The sequence below is a fragment of the Trachemys scripta genome, chromosome 15 (assembly GCF_013100865.1).
Source record: "Trachemys scripta elegans isolate TJP31775 chromosome 15, CAS_Tse_1.0, whole genome shotgun sequence".
NCBI classification, from domain to species: Eukaryota; Metazoa; Chordata; order Testudines; family Emydidae; genus Trachemys; species Trachemys scripta.
In genome coordinates this window covers 2,686,837-2,713,508 of record NC_048312.1, presented here as the reverse complement: position 1 = coordinate 2,713,508, position 26,672 = coordinate 2,686,837, and the positions used below count along the sequence as shown (strand labels likewise).

Sequence of the window (26,672 nt, the reverse complement as noted above, 5' to 3'; positions counted from 1 at the left end):
ATGTACATACATTCTTTTTGGACCATAGAGATCCCAGGTTCCACAAGTTTCTGAGGCCCACAGGAATTCTCATAAAAAGGAAACAAAATTACCAAGTTTCCATCTGGGTTCCTGCAAAACAGAATGTTACCAGTGTTGGCAAACCCTAGATAGCAAGATAGATAATACTTATTATCAAATTGGAATAGTAGAAGGCTCCCCTTGAATTCAGCCAGTTCTGGTCTGTGAGGTCTTCACTCATAAAACCCTAGCAGTTTTTGGAGACCCTGTACTAAGAGTTTTCTAAAACTTCCTCACCACCCCTAAAAACAAGTTGAAAAATTATTTCTTCTACTTCCTGCTGCTAACTTGTTTCTATCTAATCTATTTAGGTACTCTGATGGCCTCCATCACTGTTGTATCTGGAACTTGCTAGTACTACATGTTCTAAAGACTGTATTTAAAATTGCCAATTGGGATGTTCTCCTGGACAAAAGAAACCCTAGAGAGACAAGGTGGGTGAGGTAATATCTTTTTTATTGGACCAACTGAAGAATAGCTCTGTGTAAGCTTGAAAGCTTTTTGTGCTCACCAACAGAAGTTGATCCAATAAAAGATATTACCTCACCCACCTTGTCTCTCTAATATCCTGGGACCAACACAGTTACAACAACACTGCATAAAAGAAATCCTTTCAGATGGAAAAGCTTTGTAGATGACTCAATATCCACTGCAGTACCCACTGTTTAGCAGTGCTTTGCAGATAACTTCGCAATCAAATGCTGTTTACTGCTTCAGAAGAAAACAGCTATGGAAATGATGTAGCTTCATATCAATATTAATACTGTTAACCAAATAAAGTGAAAGTTAATATAGATGAATTAAGACTCAGTACAATTTAGTTTGGTTTAAATGTTGGCTGTAAATTTTATTAATCAGATTAAATAACTCAGGAAAATCTTTCCCTGGTTACTTGGCAATAAATCCTGTCCATCATGTTCACCTTTCAACCTATATTAATGATTATGTTCACGTAGTGAATGTATTAGTTTGTGGGAACAACGAGAGGGGGAGGTAAGCGATGGAAGGCTGATGGGGAGGAGTGGGTCTTGAGGGCGTGTCTCATTAACAACCACAAGGCTGAAGGAGTGAGACAAAGAGACCAAAAGGAGTGACAAGATGTACTGTATAGAGACTGAAAAATGTAGAGTGCAGGTATGGAAGTAGGGGGACAGAAGATGTAGGCATGGGCACGTCTGTGCAGGGCCCAAATGGAATGCGAAATCCACATCTTCAAGTCAAGTTAGTTTTAATTCTGTCATGTACCTCTCTAATGGGTCTCACTCACCACTGGGAGGTCGCCTCGTGGCTGAGATTGGGGATCAGCACTCACCTGGTCTGGTGCCCCCTCCTTCGATTGCTTGCCCCATGGTATCTCTCTCTCTGGGTTTAGGATGCTTCCTTTTCGTGGCCAGGTCACTCTAGTACACCCCTTCCAGGGAATCAAAGTCCGATTGGACATACTGTCTACCTGCAGTCTCAGACAGTCTTCCAAGTCTGTGCCTCTTTTCCTGTGGCCGATAGGGGAACCTGGGCCCGTCTACTACTCCAGGTTCCAGTCTAGGGACTCTGTGCTCAGTCTGTTCAAATTCTGACCTTGTTGCTGTTTCCTTGTGCTCTTTCCTGTCTCTCTTCTCTGTCTTCTGGCTTACCTTTGGTTTCCACTGGAGCTTTCTCCAGTCCCCATGGCTTTCACCCCTCTCCGCTTCTTACCACAGTCTGTTGTCCAACTTAGGATCCCAGGACTTACTTTCCCCCCTATAACGCCTCCTTGTACCTAGTCAAATCACCTCCACTCTAGGTGGGAACTTCAGAGCTCCTCCCTGCAGCCTTTCTCTTACCACCAACTACCTTCTATAATCCCAGATCTTCCCCTGGCTGGGCTTCATTAGCCATTAGGCTGTATCAGTCCCTGGCTCTCCCTCAGATGCAGCCTGTAAGGTTAATTGGCCTATTTTACCTCATTAGGCTATGGGGAGGGGGAGTAGACACCCCATAACAGCCTCATGTTTCAAACCTGGTTTGTTTTCTTGCCTTGTGTAACCTTTGAGGTTTTCCTTATTCGTAGAATGTTGGTACAGTATAAAGGCCAACCCAAACTCATGTATAATCATGCCTTGATTGTACAAAACTGCTTGGTACTTATTTTGTATAGAGTTAGTAACAACAGAAATTGTCATAGACTAGAGGTGCATAGAAGTCAGGTTTGTTGCTTTGTGAAATTGTCCTAGTGATCAAAGGCTTGTATTTTTCAGTTGCCAGTAACACTTCTCTCTTTGTGTGCTTCTAGCCTGCAAACATCCTGTTGGATGAGCACGGACACGTAAGGATATCAGACCTTGGTCTTGCTTGTGATTTTTCCAAAAAGAAACCACATGCTAGTGTGTAAGTATTGCATGAACGCTGATATATTTAGTTATACGAACTACAAATCCTTTGCCCTGTTTTAAGTTTGATTTCACGTTGCTAAACCTCTATTCTTAATCTTATATATTTTTGTCTTTTAAACTGCTCATTTTCTCTCCCAGAGAACTTTGCTATTGAAAGGAAATCACAAGAGTGCTTAGGAACACTGTTCCGCTAGCGTGCAGGTCACCATCTTGAAATAGATCATGTACTTGAGTGTGCCTTTTTAAAGCAGCTATGTACATGCCCATGTATCCTTATTGATTTCAATGGGTAACCTTTTAAACTTATTTTTCATATTAATTTTGTATTTAGTGCCATGGGTGTGATGGCACTTCATGCATCTATAAGAAAACACTCTGAGGGTTATAGTAATTATAATATAAAGGTATTTCTTTGGTCAGAATTTGGACAGATGAGAGTGACAGGTTATCAAAATTAAGGTATTTCATGTATTGACATTTGGGCTCTGGGACAGTTATTAAGTTTACAGGAGTTTGAGCAGTGGAACACACATTTTGAATCTTTGATTTATCTTGGACTATCAGAGGACAGTTGCTTTTCTGCTCTGTTACTTGATGTATCTGTGTATGAAGCCAAAAACTGCATTTATGTTCTTTGAAGGTATTGCAAGAGAAGGTTCATATAGAATGCTAGAGAGATATTGACAAAATGGATGGAATTCAGAGACAAGCAATAGACTTGATCTGAGGCAGGAGAGACTGATTTAGGTAGAAAGATTAAAAGAGCTAAATTTGTACAGCTTGGCAAAGTGGTAGAAAAGAGGAACATAATAGTTTTACAAATAACACAGTAAATGAGGGTTTCATAGCCTACATATATTTTGAAAGGCTTAAGAAAGAAGGCCAGAAAAGAATTATTTGGGTGGTACAAACTAGGCGTAATGGGTTAAAACGAGGAAAAAATATGGCTGAATATAGAGATCAACTTTCTCCTAGTAAGCTCTATTTGACTGAACAGTAGTCTTCCCGGGGAAGGGGTGGAAGCCCTGTTGCTTTAGACACTGAAAGCTCTAGAAAATGTTCTGTAGGGAGCAATCCTGCTTTGGCTGGGAGAGAGACTAGATGACCTATTAATTCTCTTCCATCTCTAATTTCTAACATCCTGTGCAGTTGTAACAGCTGATGTGTAGGCATAGACTGGAAGATGACCCATGATTTCGTGATGATTCAATGTTCAGAGTAAATAAGAACTCTGCTTGATTTGAAGCACCAGATTGGATAATTAAAACAAAGTGGTGGCCTTTCGGAAATGAACTAAAATTCAGGGTTTATTGTGCTCTTATATATGTGTGTCCATATTTTTGCTAGTGTTGTTTGGGCCAAATTGTGATCCCATTTGCACCCACTGGCTTCAGTGGAATTACAGAGGTGTAATTGAACTCTGATTTTTGTGTGTGTGGGGGCAGTTATCATATTTTTTGTGGCACTCTGTACTCTTAGGGCCAGATTCATCCCTGGTATGACTACAGTGGATTTGCACAAAGGATGAATTTGGTCCCTCATGCTTAAAACGATTGGCCATTCACTAAAGTCCAGGAAAAAGTTACAGATTGGAATCATGTATAGGATATAGGCAGCACACTGGGGCCAAATTCTGGCTGTGAGTGACAAGGAGGGAATTCCCCTGAAGTAGGTGAATTTTCTGCTGGTCTAAAGCTGGTGGGTAGAGCTTCCGTGCCAGCTGCCCTCGTCCGTTATCCTGGTATCGGGGAGGTATGTGAGAGAACTGGAGTGTGGAGGGGGCATGGTGGAGCAGAGCTCATTTCACCAGTCATAGACCTGCATCATGAGTTACAGCGGCCTCCACCTGTCCTAACTCTCATCAGGGCCAGAGCTTGTGCCTCCATGGCTTAACAGAAAATGGAAATCCAAATGGGTGTAAGTGTGGCCAAAGTGACTTCAATTTAAAATGACTGTGAGAAGTCACCCTGTTCTAGGTAGACTTTCTTGTTGGGATAGTGCATGATTTCTTAAGAGGTTAATTTTGTTTTGTACTCAAGATTCTGTTGACCTCCCTCCCCTATCTCTCCCTCCTCCCCCGTTTCCGCCAGTGGTACCCACGGATACATGGCTCCCGAGGTGCTCCAGAAAGGAACAGCATACGATAGCAGCGCAGACTGGTTCTCTTTAGGCTGTATGCTTTTCAAACTTCTGAGAGGGTGAGTGAAATCTCTTGCCTTTTTAATATGGGTGCGTTTATGTTCTGTCTATAAACTAGTAATATGCATTCTGTTAGTTATTTCATACCGTGTATCCTGCAGTCCCTCCTACTCACCCCAGCTCTGCACAAAGAAATCACATTCTGGCATTTCCAAGTTCCTTCTGCCTCACAGTATTTCTGCTTTTCGTAGTGGCTACAAATATTGCACTGTGGGAGAACAGGTCAGGTTCTTATTGGCTCCTCCGACATAATCACTTCAAAAGACTGACTTTTACCGCTAGACCTACAGGCACTAGCTTCCTCAGTAAAATATTTTCTCCATCATTTTCTTAAGGGGGGACTGAAATTAAAAAATATAATAAGCTTTACAATTTAGAATGTTTTAACTCCTCCTTTTGGGTGTCTGGAGCATCTTGTCTTAGGTGTGTCTACTTATTTGTTGAAGAAGTGGGTCTTCAGGAGGGATTGTAGTGCAGTTGGCCCCCCACTGCACTAAAGGGTATTACTGGCATAAAAGTCCCACGTAGTGGAAGAGAATAGGTATCTATAAGCCATATTCAGTGCTTGATCTATATGTGAAACTCTCATTGACATCAGTGTGACTTCGACATGTGGAACAAAGCTGGAGTTATCTACCTGAGCTCTCGCTAGTCATGGCTCCTTGAAGCCATTTGAAGCTTATGCATTTGCTTGAAAATACCTAGTCTCAGCTGGGTCTAAAATTGCAGATTAACAAAAAAAAAAAAAAAAAAAAAAAATGCTTGATGCTGAAAGCTACAGTAAACCAAAACAAATAAAAGGTAGAGAGACAAATGCTAGAATCATACGTCGTGGTAGGCCTAAAATTATAATAATATAATACAATCGTCCACATAACATGAGCACATTTGTGCCTGGGTATAAATATAAACAATTTCAAAACTATTCTTTGCACATATTATGTTATATTGGTGCTCTTCAAATGTTTCTCTTTAGTGCTGTTTCACTGGATGAAAAACAATCTAAATTTATGATGTGAAATTATTCTATTCTTTTAAACAAGTGATGGATTTTTTTACAGGTAGCGCATCTTGATAACTGTTTGTTTTCTAAAATGTTTTTATCAGAGTAATTTCTGCTGTTCTTTTATGTATTGTATTTTCACTAGCATCTCTACAGCTCTTATTAGTTATTTGAGATTTAATGTAATAATTTGTATAAGTGAAATTATACCATGTTTTTATATTAGTCTTAAATGCCAGATGGAAATGATCTAATAAACAAAAGGGTTATAATATAAAAGTAAGTTTATTAGGAAAAGAAGTAAATTGATTTGGTACAGCGTTGAAAAAGCATGGGTCCTTCAGCACATCAAAAATAGAGAAAGAAAAAGAACTGGGTTGATGTAGAACAAATTATAGGTCAGTCCTTAACTTTAAAGTAGCATAAGTAATAAGTATTGTTAGCTATTGAGAGCCTATTGTGTGCTCTTCCTTGTAAGTAGTTACAGATTTTTAGTAATGGTGGGGTAATGATTTGGTCAGTAGCGAAGGGTCAAAATGTTTAGGAAAGATTGGCTGTTTCTGAACAGCTTGGTGCTCATCCATTTCTGGCTAGAAATGGATATTTTACTACTTGTGCACCACTTTACTGACAATTGTTGCGTATTTTAAATGACATAATGTTGCTGTACTTTAGAAAGACTACTAAGGCATTAGTGGACTTCAGGTAGTGCTTTAGACTTTTACTTGTGGGTGAGAGTACCTCGCTGTGCTTTTTTCTGTAGCATCACATTAATTTTTCACATCTGTAGATTTTAGATAAATGCATCCTTTGCTTGGGTGCATTTGAAGGCAGAATTTGTCCTTGAATCATATCTGAGGGCAAAAACATCTTCCTCTCTCCTTTGTGAAATGTTCCTTTATCAATAAACATCTGTGTCTACTTAGGTTTTATAAACACATCAGTGTTCATCTCAGACATTAATAAACTGTAATTAGATGAAATAATCCATCTTTGAGGCTGTCAGGGTCCACTGGTATTTGTTCAAGAATATTTATCATATGTTAGATTTTCCATTGGCCTTGTCAAATTGGTTGGATGTGCTAGCAGTAATAATTAGTAATGAGCTCTTACATAGCACTTTTGCCTATGGAGCACAGAGCACTTTACAAGCAAGGTAAGTGCATAGTTCTGAATATCAGACATAAGGCCCACATTAGTAGTTCATTGCTGACCCAATTTTATGTAGGTAAATAGACAGAATTAAAAAGTTGTATAGATATAACCATATAGGAGACCTTCTATAGCCAACCACATTCATTTATTGGCAAAGCCTTCTTGTTGCTTCATCTAAGGCCACATTTAATCCTTCAAACTCCAGTCATCATACCTGACACAGCAGAGCATCATGGAAGCATAACACAGTCTTCCCTCCATCAAATCCATGCTGAAGAAATCTCTTCAGGATAACAGGAGAAACAAACACCTAAACAAGCCAATAGGGGCTATGTCACAGTGTGATGGACTCCTAGTGGTAGCACTAAACACAAAGGACATTATCATTTTTAATCATAAAACCATAGAACTGTAAGGGACCTCGAGTTTGAAGAATGTGACTAACAGGATACTACACTCTTTTCTGGGGTTGCCACAGCTGAAATAAGCAGATATGTTATGGCTTTACATTTATTAGTGCATTTTCTTATTTCTACAGTCACAGTCCTTTCAGACAGCACAAAACCAAAGATAAGCATGAGATCGACCGGATGACGCTCACCGTGGTAAGGATTCTAATGATCTTTTGATTTAAGCTTTTCATGCTTAGCTAATTACATGTCCTTTAAGAAGTTCTGTACATCACTTCTTTCTGAGAAACAACTTTATTCTGAATGTGTCCGTGCAGGAACTGTGCTGCTAAACTCTTCCTAGGATAAGTTACCTTTCAAATGTGGTGGTGTCTCAGATTGAACTAGTTCCAAGAATTCATGTCATAATACTTTTTTTATTCCTCAGAATGTGGAGTTACCAGATTCATTTTCCCCTGAACTAAAGTCCCTTTTGGAAGGGCTTCTGCAACGTGATGTTAGCAAGAGGCTTGGCTGTCAGGGTAGCAGGTAGGATTTAGCTTCTCCATTAAGCAAAGCCTGCATATATCTCCTTTCCTTTAAATGAGGAATCTATTTTATTTTAGGTCAGAATCTGCTTCCTATCGCTGTAACATGTTAATGTTGGAAAGAAAGCATTAAAGTTTAATGCAGGGTCTGTTCAACTTGCTTTTGATTATTGGTAGGTTGGGAAATCTCTCTTTTATGAGGGACACTTAGCCAGGAATTATTTCGAAGTTGGTTCTAAGCATTTTTAGGTTTTGTTGTTGGCATTTTAACTATTTTATTTTATTATCTATGTTACATATTTTTGGTTGCTCTGTAGTTTTCCTGCTCTGTGCTTTTTGATACAGACATTTTGATTACCAGGATTATAGTGCATATTTTAAATTGTGTGTTGTTGTTATTAAAAAGTCAGCAGTTGCGACTGTTCCCATATGGTGGCATTTGAGATTTTCATAGCTTTCCAATCTTCTGAAAAGAGGACGTTTGATAACTGTTGACAAATGCTGATTTATTTTAAATTACTTTTACCTTATTCCAAGCAGTCCTGTAGCCCCTGATTTTAAATGAGTTAATTGTAAGTACAGTCATATCACTTAGATGTCCAACTGCCTGATTTGCAGATATTACAGTAGAACCTCAGAGTTACAAACACCTCGGGAATGGAGGCTGTTTGTAACTCTGGAATATTCATAACTCTGAACAAAACATTATGGTTATTCTTTCAAAAGTTTACAACTGAACATTGACTTAACACAGCTTTGAAACTTTACTATGCAGAAGAAAAATGCTGCTTTTTAACAAGTACAGAAACAGTTTCCTTACTTTGTCAAATCTGTTTTTAAACTTCCCTTTATTTTTTAGTATTTTACGCTTAACACAGTACTGTACGGTATTTGCTTTTTTTTGTCTCTGCTGCTGCCTGATTGCGTACTTCATAACTCTGGCGTTTGTAGCTCTGAGGTTCTACTGTACCATGAAAGTTGACATCAAAGGGCTCTGAACAGCATTCACAAAAGTAGAGTTTCATGCTCCCAATATGTTGGTAATTGTTGTCTTAAAGTAGAAACAACATACATTGAGTAGTGTAGGACATAGTATTTGGGGATCATTTTCCAGGTACTGTTAACAGAATGGTGTTGTGTGCTATTTAAGATAGTAATATGCAGTAGAAAGTGAGTGTGGGTGCTTGTCTGAAAGTATTGGTTTAGGTAGAAGAATTTTTCCACAGTGGGGTTCTTAAACATAACTTGAAAAGCCTCTGCATTTTGTTATGTTAAATTTTTTTTTGCAGCGCGCAAGAAATAAAAGAGCATCATTTTTTCAAAGGGATTGACTGGCAGCAAGTCTACTTACAAAAGGTATACATAAAAATGTAACCTTACCTCTTGCTATAAAGCAGTAAAACTTAAGCAGGGTGGGGTAACAGCAAATTTAGGTCCTTATTCTCCCTTCCTTGCCAAGTGTATATGCGCATAGTAAGCACAAAGTAGATGTAAAATGCTATCACCAGTGTGAGTGAGTGAAGAATTCTCATCTGTAGCATTGTACAGATGTGTAAGTTCAAATGATTGCACAACGTGCCAGGCAGGGGAGAATCTAGGCCTTCAATCTTTTATATGGTTCTTCTGTATGACTGTATATAAATAACAAAAATAAAGCTCTTTCAAGTGCCTTGGGAAGACCTTTCAGTAAAGGAATGCATACTTAAGCCTAGTTTCATTGCAATACATTGTTTAATCTGTAGGAATACCTTGCATTTTGTTTGGCAACAAGATAAAGGGCATGTATAAACAGAGAATGGATTGAAATCATGACACTAATTGTTCGGCTATGTAACTAGACTGCCCTGCCTTTGATTTCCAGTATCCTCCTCCACTAATTCCTCCCCGGGGAGAAGTAAATGCAGCAGATGCTTTTGATATTGGCTCCTTCGATGAAGAGGACACTAAAGGCATTAAGGTACATGTGCAATATTTTTCCTTCAGCCGTTGTTTCCTTTACACTTTTAGATGAAAGATTCTGAATGGCACTTTCAGGTCCCAGTCATGTGCATGCTTAACTTTAAGTGTGTAGATAGTGTCATTTACTTCAGATGGATTATTCACCGCTTAAATTTATGCACATATGGAGGTGTTTGCAGGTTTGGGATCATAACAAGTAGAACAAGGTATAGCGAATGTCAAGTGTTTATATCTTGTGTGTGTTTAAAATGATAGTTTGACTGAAATTTGGCATACATACTGTCACAGAGCCCCAGGATCTAGGCTATACCCCAGCTTTTAAACAACTCCTTGGAGGTACCCCTTAGCATGCCAGACCCCAAGGGGGGCCCACTCTTCCTTAAGGATAGGCCATTTGCTTCAATACCTTTGAGCCTGAGCCTGTGGGCTCCAGCACTCCTGTTTCATACCGTGAGCTCTGCCCAGCAAATCCAACTGAGGCTAAGTCTACAGGTCAAAATTAAGTCAACCTAAGTTACATTGCAGTACAGCCACTGCAGTAATAAAATTGCTTTTGCATGTCTCTACTACGCTCCTTGTGTCGGCGGTGCATAGCCTCACCAGGAGCGCTTGCACCTGTTTTAGTGTAGACACTTACAGAGTTAGGTCAGCATAAGCTGCATGATGTCGACCTAATTCTGTAATGTAGACCAGGCCTTGAGAGCCTCCTGTTCAAAGATTTTTTTTGCCCTCTTCAGAGATCAGTGCCCTTCAGCAAGTATTTGCAGTGTCACCAGGCAGCTTTTATCAAACAGAGTAGGGTTCATTAGTCATCTGGAACACAGCATTGCAAAGTCCTTAAGTTGGCATAGAGAATCAAAGGTTAAGACATAGGCCTGGTTTACACTACAGAGTTAGGTCGACGTAAAGCAGCTTACATCGATCTGATTTGGTAAGCGTCTACACTAAAATGTTGTTCCCACCAATGTACCTCGCCCACCGCACTGACTTAATAACTCCACCTCTGCGAGAGGCGTAGTGCTTAGGTGGATGTAGTTAGGGCGAAACAGTGTCAGTGTAGACACTGCATTGCTTACACTGACTTGCTGCCTTTCAGAAGCCGTTCCACAATGCCCCACACTGGCATTAGATTGGTGAAGCGCTCCTGGTGAGGACATGCACTGCCAACACAAAGAGTATACTGTGGACATGCAAAAGCGATTTAATTACTGCAGTGGCTGTACATCGACATAACTTAGGTCAACTTAATTTTGTAGTGTAGACTTGCCCATCGTCTGTACTGGCCAACTCCAGGGCTCCACCCAGCAAAGCTGCTGTGGAAATCCATCTTGGCTCTCTGTCCTTTTATCTGTCAGTCCCAGAGGCCAGCTCTTGACACAGCTATTTGACACCTTCCCCCTTTATTCTCCAGCTCGGGGCCTTCTTGCAGAGAAGTGGGGGGAATCTCCTTTCTCTTAGCTGTTGGTTGCAAGTTGTGAATGTTCTGGCTGTTGGGGTTGCCATTATCTTTCAGGATCCTCCATTGGTATGGGTTGGTTTCAGCCAGTAACAACCATTCATACCACCCAGACAGTTACATGACACACACAGCTCAGGTCTCCTGCTGTGCCCAAGGAGCATTTTAACCCTTCTGCACCTACTGGGTAGCAGTCCATAGTCAAGTAAGTTTACTGCCGTTTATACCATTCCTAAAAATATTACAGAAAAATCCTACTTTTGTCACAGATATTATCAGGTGTAGGCAGTTTATTTTTACAAAGCAAGTGTTTGAGGTGGTTAGATTACTTTTGATTTAGAAATCATTCAGACAAAACCCTCCGTTTTACCATGATATTTTAGTCGTGCTACTGCCAAAACAACTTAAGTGAAAAGAAGTTTGCACACACTCAGTCGTCAGGGTGGATAAAACCAACATTTTGCAATGGGTAAAATATTTGTTTGACTTGTAGTGACTGAGTATGTACACTACTTTTTAATAAATATTGCCACCTGTTATATACTTAGGATGAAATTCTTCTCTCTGATAATCACTGTGGCAGTTCTTCAGTGGGTTATTCACATATAGATCTACCAGCAATATCAGTGTGAAATCAGTGCATCAAATGGGGGTAGACTATACAATAGAGGCCCCACAGGACAGATTAGAGGGAAAAGTTATTTTTGTAAGTACTACTACTTAGCATTTATATTACACATTACAACTTCACAGCATGTTGTGAACATTAATTAATCTTTTTGACACTCCTGTGAGGTAAGTAATTGTCATCCTTTTTTCTGCATGGGAAAATAAGGTAGATAGGATACGTGACTTGTCCAGGAACTAAGGGTATGTCTACACTGGCAAGTTTCTGCGCAACAAGTTATACCACTTCTATTAAAGCGCTGGAATTAAGCCTCTGTTGCGTGTCCACACTGTGTTCCTTGGGACAGTGGAGCGCAGCCACATTAGCGGCTCTTGCAATGGCAACGAGAGCAGTGCATTGTGGTAGCTGTCCCACTGTGCAACTGGCCGCAGAGTGCTTTGCGAAGGGTTTGCAATGCCTCATGGGGCAGGCACAGCATCACATGTTGCAGGTTTCCCAAACTCATTGCTCCATGGGCATCTTACTACCTTGCCAGCTGCTTTTCAACTGAAGTGTGTGTGGGGGGGGTGCAGGGGTGTGTGTGTGTGTGTGTATATGGGGGCGGAGAAGAAACAGTGTGTTTGGGGGACAGAGAGTGTGTCAGCATGCTGTCTTGTAAGTTCAGACAGCAGCAGGAAGCAACCAGTCCTGAGCCAGGGGGAAGGGGAAACCTGGACATCAGCCCCCGTCTCCCTCCCCAGCTCTCTGCATAGCAATCTGTCTCTCGCACGCACACACACACACACACCTCTGCCTCTGTGTTCAGCAGCACAAGCTTTCACATTAATGGTTTGCTTTGTCCCCCGGAGCAGATCAGCACAGCACACAACAGCTGTCAGAAGCGGAGCTTTGAAAGGGGAGGGGCACATGTCTCTAGGGCAGTCAAGTTCAAAACAATGAGCAGGGCGGCCACTTAAGGGATTATGGGACACTTCTGGAGGCCAGTTGATTGCTTTCTGTGCTGTAATGTGTTTACACTGTCAATACAGCTGGTTTTTTGCAAAGCTGCAACTGAGGAGTTTCTGCGCATTAAGTGGCTTGGCCGTGTGTACACCTTGGGAGTTACACCACAGAAAGCTGCTTTACTGCGCATAAACTTGCCTTAGAAGAATTTATTTTCAGAGCAGGGCTTTGAACACAGGAGTTTCTGGCTCTGAATGTTAAGACTTCTAGTCCATTCTCACTCTATAAATAACAAATCTATGAATACATTTCTCACTACCTATAGATTTATAATGAAAGTTTGTGCATTAATATCTATGATAGCATAAATATAGGGGAAATATTCCGTGGACAGAGACCTCATATGTAAGAATAAAATAATGATTAATGAGAGTTCGAATAAGGTAACTTTGTTTCAACAATAGTGTCTTATGTTCAAACTACTCCTGGACCCACTTGAACACTGATAGCAGGGTCATACTATATGTGAAGGGTTCAGTTCCATTGGATTGGATCTAAAGCAGCCACAAAACTGAAGTCTATTAATTTTCATGTTAACATTATTATTATTACACAAAACTATTGAAAAACAACATTAAAGGAAAGAAATCTAGAGCAATAGTTGCTACTCCATCCTTATCTTAGTTTCTTGTGCCCAGCTAACGTGGTATACAATATACTATTTCATCCTCTGTTCTGAAACCTGCTTAATACCTAGACAAAATGATTAACTTAGATTCTAAGGTATATCCCCATTATTATTTCAACATACTTTCTTTTATAGGTGAAACTTTATTTTTGTTATTATTGCAGGTATAACCAAGATATAATTACAGGTAGTGAGTCAGGAGAGAAAGAAATTACTCCAAACTCCCTAAACAGAAATATATTAACTACCCACAGTGACTAAAAAGGGGAACTTATCTGTCAATGTCACCCACTGCAATTACTAGCAGCTGGCATAAGACAGTTTTTAAATGTTGAGAAAGAAATACAAAGAACAGAAAATGTTCTTTTCACTAGTAAACACCACAGTGCCAGCTAACAGTAGGGTAATAAGTCTCTGATTTCTTGAAGCACAGGAATGCCTGACTGATAATCCCAAGCACCATTTTCTGGGGAGAAACTAGATTAAACTGCCTTCTTTAGCTATATTATGGAACTTAAATTCTCAGCAAGGTGTATACTTGTAATGCATGTTGTTGACTCATGACTTATTCTTTGTACAGGTTGCCCTTAAGGTACATTTATTTCCTCACTCATGAGTCTATGAGAGTTGCAGTGCACTGTGCAGTTTATGCTCAGGCTAAGATTTTATAATCCCTTTTGAGAGGATTGACTAATCCCCTACATCTGAATCAAATACAGAGGAAATTAGGGTTTTCATAAAACAGCACCAGCTTTCTCAGTTTGCTGGCAAGAAGGTGACAATTTTAGAGACTGAACTGCTCTACTTTCTTCTCCATTACCTATTTATCTTAGGGAAGATCCCAAAGGCCTCAATCAGAATCAGGGTCGCTTTGTGCTTCTTGCAAGAAGACATCTTCCCTGACCCAGAGATTACAAACCAAAGAGACACATGGTGAGGGAAAGGGATGCAGTTTAACAGCAAAGTGTTCAGGGAGGTGATAGGCAGGTGTCAGGTTAGGGTTTCTTTCCGCTTTAAATAAGTATCCGCAGTAACCCGTTTACTAAGCTATTGCTAGGTCCTTCTTTCATATCAGTTGTTATCCAGAGCCTGTTTTCTAAATTTGCTCAGTCTTCTTGATGGCTTTTTGTTTCATTCTTTCACACAGAATAATTGCACCTCTGGCCACCAGACTGGAAATAAGGCATACGTTTTGGACAGTGAGGGTGATTTAACCATTGGAACTATTTCATGCATTCCAAAGCCAGAAGGGATCATTGTGCTCTGATCTCTCCTGTATAAGAGAGGCCATAGAACTTCCCCAAAATAATTCCTGGAAACGTATCTTTTAATTCCTAGAGCATATCTTTTACCAAGGAGCATGGTGGATTGTCCATCACTGACCATTGTAAATCAAGATTGGGTGTTATTCTAAAAGGTCGACCCTAGGAACTATTGTGGGGCAGGCCTTTGGCCTGTGCTATACAGGAGGTCAGACTAGATGATCAGCGTCGTCCCTTCTGGTCTCGGAATCGATGAATCTATGGCCAACCTGCCACACTACAGTACTTCAGCTAAATCGTACTGCATGTGACTGAAATGATTTGGTTTTTCCTTTGTTTCATGGACAGATAGTTTGTACATGACTAATAATGGTCCAGCTGTTCTGTAGGAATTGTGTGTTTGGTTTCAGGGTGGTTGTGTTTTGGGGTTTGTTTGTTTTTTTTTTAAAGTAAAGCGAACAATAGTGTATCCCCCTCCTATGCCCAAGTTTCCTCTCACCCAAACTTCATCCAATTTTTGATTCTGGGGCTTTCAGTCTCACTCCTTAAGGCTTCTTTATAAGCCCCACTGTCTGCAGTCACCTCATTCAGCCTAAAATTCAGATTGGCACACGAGACATAACAGGGAAGGACCCGTAGGTCTGAGAAGCTCTGACCCCAGAGTTTCTGGCCTCTATACGGTCTGATCCCATCCCATTGAAAATGGTGGGAGGATGAATTAGGCCACTGGGGCCTAAACTGGGGAGTGGGGGCATAAAAAGGGAGTTGGTTTACTTTCCCGTTAGGAAGGCAAAGCTTGCATTTTATCTTGTTTCTCTGAAAGAAAGTCCAATTTTTCTGCAGGGTTAGAAAGCAATAGAGGAAAGAGAAAAGTATAAGAGTTTAGATATTGCGAGAAAAGGTATCACCAGAGACTAACCCTGAAACCCAAAATATAAATAACTTTATAGAGAAAAATGTGATCATTCTTAGCATTGTACCAAAAACTCTATGCCCAGTGCTGTCTGTCCTAAAGGTTGCTATACCAACCCACAGATGATCTTTTTTTCCAGAATCAAATAATTTCAGTTATGTTCAGTACAGTTCAGTTTAAGTACTGTAGTTAATGTGGGAAGAAAAAAGGGCAGTATGACATGAAGGCAGTCTGAAATCAGTAGCATACTCGACTATTTTAAAGGTGTATTTGTAAAGTTACCGTGGAAGCATGGAAAAGTATCTGTGTGAAAAATGCCTTTTCATATCAGCACAGTGACTCAAGGATCTGAAACTTGCTGCTTTTGGCAAACTGCAAGGATCTGGTTTTGCTGAGCTTCAGGAAGTAAGGCAAATGTGTCTGTTTGACCAACCTTTTACTTAGTGGGCTTGCCAGTGCAGCAAGTGGTGAGGATGAAATAATATTGATCATTTTTGTTTGAGTTATTGTAAGGCTCCCAGGTAATGCGCTACATTTACAACTATTTACATAATAAACTACACATTTTTCATCTTTGCCTTATGATATGTGGATTGAAATACATTGAAAAGTTAGTTAGTTCCCAAAAGAATGCTGTTTCTGAGAGCTGAAGCAGATTTAGTGGAGTCAATTGTTGCTAGAGAAGTAGGCAGAGGAACATATTATATAGTTAGAGATTTTTTGAACAGGGCAGCTAAGAAAAGTAAGCATTTCAGAAGTCCATCTTAAGGTGGCAATCAAAATTTTTATATCCTTTTTCAGGCAATGTACCACTTGTATAACTTACATCGTATTGCGGGTATAAGAGTTTTTGAGCAATGTCTAAAGAATAGCAAAAAATCCGGTGTCTGTATATTTATGATCTGAGATAAATGTCCATACTATAAAATAAGATGCTATCGCTTTAAATACACCAGAACTAGAAAACTGTGCAGTGCACTGTATAGCTTTGCTTTCTCGAGTTTGCACTACATGCAGAATTGGGAATCCGAGTCTACTTCACAGCGTCAATTTCATTCTCTTCTTTTTTTAAACTATAATTATTATTGCACTGGAATCATTGAATATGTTGATAATGGTAATAGAACTTATTAAAATCCTTTGTTTTATGATATTTTTCCCTCCTAGTTGGTTGATAGTGACCAAGAATTGTATAAGAACTTCCCCCTGGTAATATCGGAGCGTTGGCAGCAAGAAGTAGCAGAAACTGTTTATGATGCAGTAAATGCAGACACGGATAAAATTGAGGCCAGGAAGAGGGCTAAAAATAAACAACTTGGCCATGAGGAAGGTAATGTGTCCAGTGCACATCTTTTCACTCTTTAATGCTAGATAAGGTTATTAAATATGTTCCAACAGGTAATCTTTTATTTTATGTTGTTAATTACCTGTAATTCAGAGAGTTCATGCTTTAATGAGTCTTTTAGCTTTCATTTAATTCAGTCTGTATTTCTTAAAATACTTTGAGATATTGTATGATATATATATATCTCATAGAACTGGAAAGGACATCGAGTCCAGCCCCCTGCCTTCACTAGCGGGACCAAGTACTGATTTTTGCCCCAGATCCCTAAATGGCTCCCTCAAGGATTGAACTCACAACCCTGGGTTTAGCAGGCCAATGAAAAGTTTTAGAAAAGTTATGAATGAATCCTTTAAAGTCAAGAGGGATTACTGTATGGTGCATTTGGTTATCTGTAAGTTTCAGGTATCTTCAGTAATGTGTATCCAGGATTTGATTTTATGGAGAGGATAGCATCTGAATGAAAAAACGAGACCCATTGTATCAGATGTAATTCTTTTGAATAAGATATTGAATTATGTACTTGAGATCGGTGACAGTGTTGGGACCCTCTCTTCTTTGGTATGCGGTAGCCCTCTAGTGTGTTCATCACCTTAGTACAAGTTTGCATTGACCTACATCCTGTAGAATTCCATTGACTTCAGAGAGGCTCCATGAGTTTGTCAGTGCAGAATGAGCTCCTTCACTTCTTCCCTACCCCTCAATATGGTGTCCAGTTGTGGTAGTTTGAAGTGAGTCTGTATTTCTTCACAAATTCCCTCTCTCTTTTTTTTGGGAGGGGGCGGGGAATCTTTTGTTTTCTGATTGTTCTCTCATAGTATTTCCATATTTCATATAGTATTTTAAAACAATTGATAAATTATGGCATTGAAACATGGGCACACTTCAAAATGCAAACCAAGACATGGATAAGTTCATGGAGGAAAGGTCCATCAGTGGCTATTAACCAAGATGGTCCAGGATACAACCCCATGCTCTGGGTGTCCCTAAGCCTCTGACTGCCAGAACCTGGGAGTGGACCACAGGGGATGGATCACTCAATAATTGCCCTGTTCTGTTCATTCCCTCTGAAGCATCTAGATAGAACATTGGTCTGGCCCAGCATGATCATGCTTATGTTCTTAAAGCAGAGCTGCTCTCCCTTCTCTGTAGTGTGTGAACTGCTGCCTTCTTTCTGCATTATTATTTTTGGCATATTTGCCTAAATTCTCAATTAAGTGAATCGGGCGGAAAAATAAAATTGAACTGATGGGGATCTCTCTGGACATTTGAGGAGTTGAACAGAACATTCCTCTTGGAAAGGCAGATATGCTGTTACGCAAGATATTCCGTGTTAATTCTTTCAACAGTAAATCAGGTGTCTTCTTTAATAGGGTCAAATTCTATTTTTGGTTACTTCAGTGCAATTTCATTGCCCTCGGCTGTAACGGGGTGCAGAATCTGGCTCAGTGTGTACGTGTGTATATAATAATTAGAAGGCAAAAGGTAACACACTGTAGAGAATATTATGTGTACTGAATCTTCTGCTGAAATTTAATAGGCTGTGAAAACTCTAGTAAACCTTTTCTGAACAGAGCACATTTCCTGAACACTGGATTGTAGCGGATTGTGTATAATGAAGTTGTTCTATTCGCAGATTATGCACTAGGGAAGGACTGCATTATGCATGGGTACATGTTGAAATTGGGGAACCCATTCTTGACTCAGTGGCAACGTCGTTACTTTTACCTCTTTCCAAACCGACTTGAATGGCGAGGAGAAGGAGAATCACGGGTGAGTGTGAAATTAGTATAACAAGCACAGTTATTGTAAAGGTACCAAATGTAGATAGGCATTTTTGCCAAATCTTGAAGTCCATACTCAGGAAAACTCTCATTGAAGTCTGAGTTTTTCAGGAGTCACTATGGCAGGTCAGATTCTTATACCTCTTCTCACATGGAGTAGTACTTTACTTTCTGAGTAGGCACATTGATGTCAAGAAACCTAAAATAGATTTTACAGACTTGTGGGTTTTTTTTAAGAATTGGGAGTTTATCAATGTATTGTTTTTTCATTTAGGACCTCTGGAGTATTTATACAAAAAAACATAAAATGGTAAGGCAATAGAAACACTATAGCATTGACGTCAAAGACAGTGCTTAGTATCTATAGTTCAGTCCAACTGTGATCGTGTTTTAGGGATGTCATCTGTGTATTTAGCTACACCACTGTAAGAGATTTTGAAAATATTGTTCTTCCATTGCAGTATTTACTGAAAACTTTTATACAAAACTGCTTGTATGTTTTTCCATCTGTACCTTTGTAGTGCTTCGATAATCCTTCTCAGCTCTTTGGCATAGACAGTAAGATTGTCTAACAATTGATTAAAGTGTTTCACAGCAATACTGTTTGAAAGAAAATAAAGTAAAATGCAGCTCTTATTGGGGAAAACACTCATTTAGTTCATAATGACATCCCTTTTTTGCAGTGTCTTGTTTTGTGCTGTTCTGAGTTGATCTTTTAATAATTTTTTGCGACTAAATCCTTTGGTAAATGTCTTTGAATATTTTCTCTTACTTTATGAACTATTTTTAGTTCATGTATTACTAGAAGCTAAGGGTCAGATCATGCGAACATTTGCTCCTGTAAGTAGCTTTATTCACGGGTATATTCCCAATTAATTAGGAGTCAGCTTTAGGTCTGTTGGGTAACAGCTTCAAATTGTAATTCATCTTTCTTTTTGCAATGTGTGGTAGCAAAATCTACTGACAATGGAACAGATAGTCTCAGTGGAAGAAACTCAGATTAAAGATAAGAAATGCATCTTGCTGAGAATTAAAGGAGGAAAACAATTTGTCCTGCAGTGTGAGGTGAGCAACTGTAATTTTTCAGTGATGACTAAAGCAGATGTTTTGTATGCAATGATAAAACCCAATGGTAAAATTAAATATTTTTCTTAGTTTTCAAGTCTACACTAAACTCATGAAGTATTTGACATGCTTTACATGCGAAGTGGGAGGGATACGGCTGTACTAGGTCAATGTGGCACATCTGAAAACCTGGATTTCAATGGAACTTACGTCAGAGTTAATTCAGTTTAATAATAATGGATACAATTTTCAAAACTGACTGACTAATTTAGGAGCGTAAGTAGCCTAGTCTGCCCATACAAGCAAACTAATTTCCCAGCAGCTCAAGGTCGTTAGCACATTCATAAAGAGTAGTAACCGCTTTGGTTGCTACCATGTTGCCTGGGTTTGACTCAGTGCTTAAAGACGAAAAGTTGTGTGTTACCAATACCCAGAGCCATTCATTTTCCAATGGGAAATAAAGTACATTGTTTAAAAATGCTAATAGGGAAAGTGGTATTGTCCAGTATGTGCACTTGATTATGAAGTACCTAACAACTTTTGTATCCCTTTCAGAGTGACCCAGAGTTTGTTCAGTGGAAAAAAGAGCTGACAGAAACCTTTACTGAGGCACAGAGGCTGCTGCGTCGCGCTCCAAAGTTTCTCAATAAATCTCGCTCAACAGTTGTAGAGCTTTCAAAGCCACCACTCAGCCATAGGAATAGCAATGGGCTGTAGAAGAGATGAGAGAACAAAGGTCACTTAGGGAAAGCGACTCTGTCACCATGTATGAGGGCCACAGCATCATTAGTTACTTGTACAATCCCTGAACCAGGAAGTACTTAGAAGATGACGCCTTGGATGTTTACAGCATGGGCTGATGACAGGACTCTACATCTGGAGGTTGTGAAGACTAAAGCAATGACAAGGTGAATGCTCACTAATAGCAGTAGTGAAAGTTGCCAAATGTAGAGGCTGCTTATCGTTCCCATGCATCATCACACCCTGGTGGTGTTCGAATGGTCTGTTATCCTAGAACTATTGAAGGAAGGAAGATAATCTTTTCTTTGCAATACCCTTGTTTTGGTATGTACCAAACCTGGAAACTGAAATGGTTACTACTCTTTATCATTTACATGTTGATGTCTGTTATTGACATATCCCAGACTTTGGAAGGAACTGCAAATTTGTCATGTGGGATAACAGGTAATCCTATATGTTGCCTTGTTCTTTCCAGCCATCACTATTGACTTTAATAGATCCTTGCTCCATACTGCTGGTGATCAACAGTGTGACTCTTATGCACTTCAAAATACTGATTTCTAACTGTCCTGTGGTTTGAATGTTGTTGATACTTCATGGAAACATTGAACTCAGATTATTCACTTGGTTTGTTGTACTCACTAATAGTAGCTACCACCGTTTTGTTTCTTCTACGTATATACAAAACTATAACTGACACAACAGAGTAATAATTGGTGAAGAGGAATATATGGTAGCTTCATCTAGTGGTCTGTTGTAAAAATTGATTATTTTAGCACAGTTTTTAAACAGCAGATTCCTTTTGACAAGTTTACAGTGAATACAAAACAGTTCTTTTCCATGTCAGCTCAACTGCACTTTTTAAAAATTAAAGAATTCTGTAAATCCAGTGCGTACTAGTGCACATACGGGATTAAAATGTATGGATAACTTGGTATGTATTCTTCTGGATCGCTCTTAAGTGGTTGGACTCATAGACCCTTCTCTCTCTCTCTCTCTCTCTCTCAAAGTAATGTGTAGCATAGTTATCCCAGACCTTCATCATAGCCAAGCACTTAATAGTCACATGCACATCAGATTGCAGGAATTTCAAAAAGAAGTCCAAATTTCCTTTTATAGAGAATTCAGACATTCACACTGAAAACAGTCTGAGAATATTGAGGATGAAAATGACAAAAATAAGACGATTATATGCCAAATATATGTAAATTCTCCTTATGTCATCATTCATATGTCACATGTAAGGTGATATTTTAGGGAAGTAAAAATATAGTATATAATCTTTGGACAACTTTGAACATTTCAGGGCAATTTCTACCCTGTTATGCATACTATGAGTCTCATTGAATCTAATGGGTTTGCAAGAGGTGCAAGTCAGAGGAGAATTTGAGCCTTCATCTAATTCTGTATGACATTGTTTATTGCGGGTCACATTCTGCTGAGTTACATGGGTATAACTCTCATAGAAGTCAACAGACTTGCGCCTGTGTAAATGGGAGCAGAATTGCCCATCCCTTCTGACCAGTTCATTTCTAGCTTGTCTGGCTAACAGTCAACCGCAGAACTTCAGAATGGTTTCACGGACAGCAAAGTATAAAGTGCCAAAACACTCCAAAATCCTTTTTTTTTTTTTTTTAAATTCATCTATTTATCCTCAGCTCCTATTTATCCTCCACATTCTTGTGAAATTGGATGTATGAGCTACTAAAAATGGGATGGCTTAATAAATCTGACAACAATGCCAACCATTTTTCTTCTATCTTGTTATAGTGTGAGAAAAAAATTGAATTTTAAAAAATATTTTATGCTTGGCAAGTGGTAATTTTAAAAGGATATTTACACATTTGTTTTCTTGGATTACTTTTTAAAATGAGCATGGAGTTCCATCTTCATCTACTGAAAAGTAATGTTTGAAGTCCTGGTATATTTCTATGAGCAGTAACTGTGGTCTTTTCCTAAACTCATGCCACTGTGGAGTGGCAGATTTTTAATGTAATCCACTGTACACTGGATATTTTTGAATTGTTTTCCTAGAATACCACACACGCACCTATTCTGATTTGTGTTTTGAATAAAAAGAAAGCTCAATCTATGATAAAACCACATTAAAAAACCCCTCATATCATCTCTTACTCCATTCGTGTTTTATTAGTTCAAGGTCAATTTGATCAGTTCCATTTGTTCTCTTTTAATTATTTCCAGTAGCTGAAATTTTCTGTCATCATATCCTTTGGGAACATTTGTGGATCTATGGTAATGATTCTGATATTTTCATCATATTAAATTCTAAAATGCTATTTTCTGTAGATAAAAGGAAGATATATCTGAAGCTAAAAATGTGTGCCTCTAAAACATTCATTTCTTTGAATCAAAGCTATGTAATAACTTGTGGAAGATATGTTTATTTTAAAAATTAAATTACAAAATAGAGTTGGTTTGACACTTGAATATACTGTAGCTTTTTACATTATCACCTCATTTTTGTAAGCTGTTTAAAGTTATCTGGATTTTGATTTTTAAAATGGCAGCTAAAATCATCTGTCATTTAATATTCACTGCATTCCCTTTGATAATTGCTTATAGGAGTCAAATATTAATATAAATATATCATTATTTATTTTCCTCCAGTTTTATTTTTCCCCAGAATATTAACATGAATTGTTGAAGCTTTGTAGAAGTTGAGTATTTTGCACCATTCCACTGTCTCAGTCAGTAACTTCACATTTCTGAAAGAACAGTTATCTTAACAAAACCCCCATACTTGTATTCACGGTAAAGTATTTTATCACTAATAAATGAAGGTTTTGCTTGGAAAACTCAGAATTAGATTTTATACTGTCAGGAGAGATTTAAAATTTAAGAATTCTGAAGTCAGAGATTTGTTGTTGTTCTTAACCAATTGTTGCTATTTTAGATATCAAATTCTATAATGTCTTTATGGGACAAACAAAATTGTTTTTTCACGAAGATCTTTAAAGAATATAAATATGTTGTAAAACTTGTTAAAAATTGAAAATGTGAGATAAGACTTGGTTTTGTCTTTTAGACATCCGAACCCCCTTTGTACGCTCAGTGTGCTTATAAAATGTTCAGGGAACTAAAAATTAAAAGAAAAAGCTGCTTGCGTCAACAAAACTAAATTAAACATTAAATGCGGCTTTTCAATATGTTGCTATCTGCAAGGCTGTAAATGTTTATTCAGCTCTAGTGTAGGCTTTTATTTTATTCATTTGTGGGTAACTTTTTCCTTTTCATTTTAGAGCAAAATATATTCCAGACAATGTCAGATTGGCCCTCCTACACCTTGGGTGTTGCTGGGATATATCTCAATAATTCTTTATATTAGTTCTTCTGACAGATGAGCTGATGAGTTTCTGAAGGCCCTAATCCTACAGAGACTGGTTTATGTGCATCAGTGTAATCAAGCCCATGAGTAGTGTGATTGAGACTGTTCACATGATTAAAGTTAAGCATGTGTGTAAGCTTTTAAAGGCTTAGGGCCTAACAGGCTTCAGAATTGTCCTGGAAAGACATGGGGCTCACCCTCCATTCTTGGCTTACTACAGTTCCCCTAGTGAAGAAAGACCATGGCAGTTTGAGTGTGCAAGGAATAAGTTAGACCTTCCCATTTACTGTTGTGAATTAGGGCCCCAATTTGGGACAGCACTTTAGCAGGTGTGTAAGTCACATTGACTTTTGTGCTTTAACCGCTCTCCTGAATTGGGATGCTTTCCTGAATCAGGACCTAAATCTGGGATAAGCAAAACATCCTTCATTTATACTGAAAAACAGAAGTATAACGGTGGAACTGTTCAGAAATGGGTTTTTTCCATTAGTTGGGAGATGCTGTGCAGCATTTCAGTGAACACTCTGTAAAATGGCCCAAGGCCTCCTGGTGTTTAAGCTAGAAATTAGGGGCAATTTATTGTTCAAATCTATTATGTACTTGAATACGAGCTTGCAAAACCGTAGATGAACATTTATAGTGCTGTTAATTTCTTTACCGAGATATAGGTCATCCTTGTAGTTTAAGTATCATTGTTTAAATGCTTCTTCAGAAAAGTTATGCTTTAGCTTCATTTCATTATCATGCTAGTCCAGCTAGATTTAAGGCTAAAATCTAATATTTTTAATAATACTTTTCGGAGATGAGCTTATTTATCATCATAAATACATGAGTGTACTGAGTGTTCATTTGGGGCTTACTCCAACGCCTCTTGAAGTCAGTGGGCATTAGATCTGTCAGCTCTTAGAATGGAGAGAGATAAATAGTGGTGTCCCCCCAGGAATCTGTACTGGGACCAGTGCTGTTCAATGTATTCTTAAATGATCCGAAAGAGAGGGTAAACCATCCGGTAGCAAAATTTGTATACAATAAAAAATTACTCAAGATAGTTATGTCCAAAGCAGACTGCAAAGAGTTACAAAGGGATTTCACAAAAGTGGGTGACTGGGCAACAAAATGGCAGATGAAATTCAATATTGATTAAATGCAAAGTAATGCACATTGGAAAACATAATCCCAACTATATATAAAATGATGGTGTCTAAATGAACTGTTACCGATCAAGAAAGAGATCTTGCATCTTGGAGTCATTGTCAATAATTCTCTGAAAACATCCACTCAATGTGCAGCGGCAGTCAAAAAAGCGAACAGAATGTTGGGAGTCGTTAAGAAAGGGATAGATAACACGACAGAAAATATCATATTGCCTCTATATAAATCCATGGTACGCCCACATCTTGAATACTGTGTGCAGATGTGGTCGCCCCATCTCAAAAAAGTTATATTGGAATTGGAAAAGGTTCAGAAAAGGGCAACAAAAATAATTAAGGGTATGGAGCAGCTTCCATATGTGGAGAGATTAATAAAACTCAGATTTTTCAGCTTGAAAAGAGATGACTAAGAAGGGAAATGATCGAGGACTATAAAATCATGACGGGTGTGGAGAAAGTAAATAAGGAAGTGTTATTTACTCCTCATAACACAAGAACTAGGGGTCACCATATGAAATTAATAGGCAGCAGATTTAAAACAAACAAAAGGAAATATTTCTTCACACAACACACAGTCAATCTGTGGACCTCCTTGCCAGAGGATGTTGTGAAGGCCAAGACTAAAACAAGATAAAAAAAGAACTAGATAAGTTTATGGAGGATAGGTCCATCAATGGCTATTAGCCAGGATGGGCAGGGATGGTGTCCCTAGCCTCTGTTTGCCAGAAGTTGGGAATGAGTGACAGGGATAGATCACTTGATGATTCCCTGTTCTGTTCATTCCCTCTGGGTCACCTGGCATTGGCCACTGTCGAAAGACAGGATACTGGGCTAGAACGACATTTGATCTGACATAGGATGGCTGTTCTTAGATTAGGTTTTAAAAACAATGGCACTGAGCATGTTGTGTGAGTTTAGCACATGTGTGGACGACACTGTTCCTGTATGTAGGCCCAGCCTCCACAATTTGGCATGTGGAATGTTACTTAGTTGAGTCCTTGGCTACACTGGCAATTCACAGCGTTGCACTTGCCGCGCTCAGGGGTGTGAAAAAACACCCCCCCCCCCCCCGAGAGCAGCGAGTGCAGCGCTGTAAAGTGGCAGTGTAATCAGCGCCTGCAGCGCTGCACGCTCTCTCGCAACGCTGCGAGCTATTCCCCTCGGAGAGGTGGAGTACATACAGCGCTGCACGCTCACTCGCAACGCTGCAAGCTATTCCCCTCGGAGAGGTGGAGTACTTGCAGCGCTGCGAGAGAGCTCTCTCAGCGCTGGCGGCGCGACTACACTCGCGCTTCACAGCACTGCCGCGGCAGCGCTGTGAATCCGCGAGTGTAGCCAAGGCCTCAGTTGCATTCAAGCTTCCTGTAATTTCAATGACTCCCTCAGAGATGTGACAGAGCTCTCTCCCCCCCCCCCCCCACTTTCCCTAAAGAAAAAATCAAATAATACGGCAATAATATTGCCACTGTTCTTATCAATATACATTTATTCACAGTCTGATACATCGATTACAGGACATATAGGGCATTTGGTGCTAAAAACAAAGAAATCAGTTCATTTAGGCCCTGATCCTACAAACTTTTAAGCACATAAACACTCCTCCTAAAGTGACTTGGACTTGATTCAGCAGCAGTATTAAGGTCAATAAGAGTTTTGCCATTGACTTAAAGGA

The 26,672-nt window shown here is 39.2% G+C and overlaps 1 protein-coding gene across 2 annotated transcripts in view; it reads left to right on the top strand.

Moving 5' to 3' along the window:
- Positions 1-24,967, top strand: part of GRK3 (G protein-coupled receptor kinase 3) — a 128,362-nt gene extending 103,395 nt beyond the window's left edge. For both annotated transcript variants that reach the window (XM_034791036.1, XM_034791037.1), the window contains 10 exons: positions 2,330-2,424; positions 4,520-4,627; positions 7,325-7,391; positions 7,624-7,724; positions 9,013-9,079; positions 9,585-9,680; positions 16,739-16,901; positions 18,550-18,686; positions 19,649-19,762; positions 20,318-24,967. In XM_034791036.1, coding sequence (XP_034646927.1) covers positions 2,330-2,424; positions 4,520-4,627; positions 7,325-7,391; positions 7,624-7,724; positions 9,013-9,079; positions 9,585-9,680; positions 16,739-16,901; positions 18,550-18,686; positions 19,649-19,762; positions 20,318-20,479 — 1,110 coding nt within the window. In that variant the 3' untranslated portion in view covers positions 20,480-24,967. The remainder of the gene's footprint in view (positions 1-2,329; positions 2,425-4,519; positions 4,628-7,324; positions 7,392-7,623; positions 7,725-9,012; positions 9,080-9,584; positions 9,681-16,738; positions 16,902-18,549; positions 18,687-19,648; positions 19,763-20,317) is intronic.
- Positions 24,968-26,672: the final 1,705 nt, after the last annotated feature.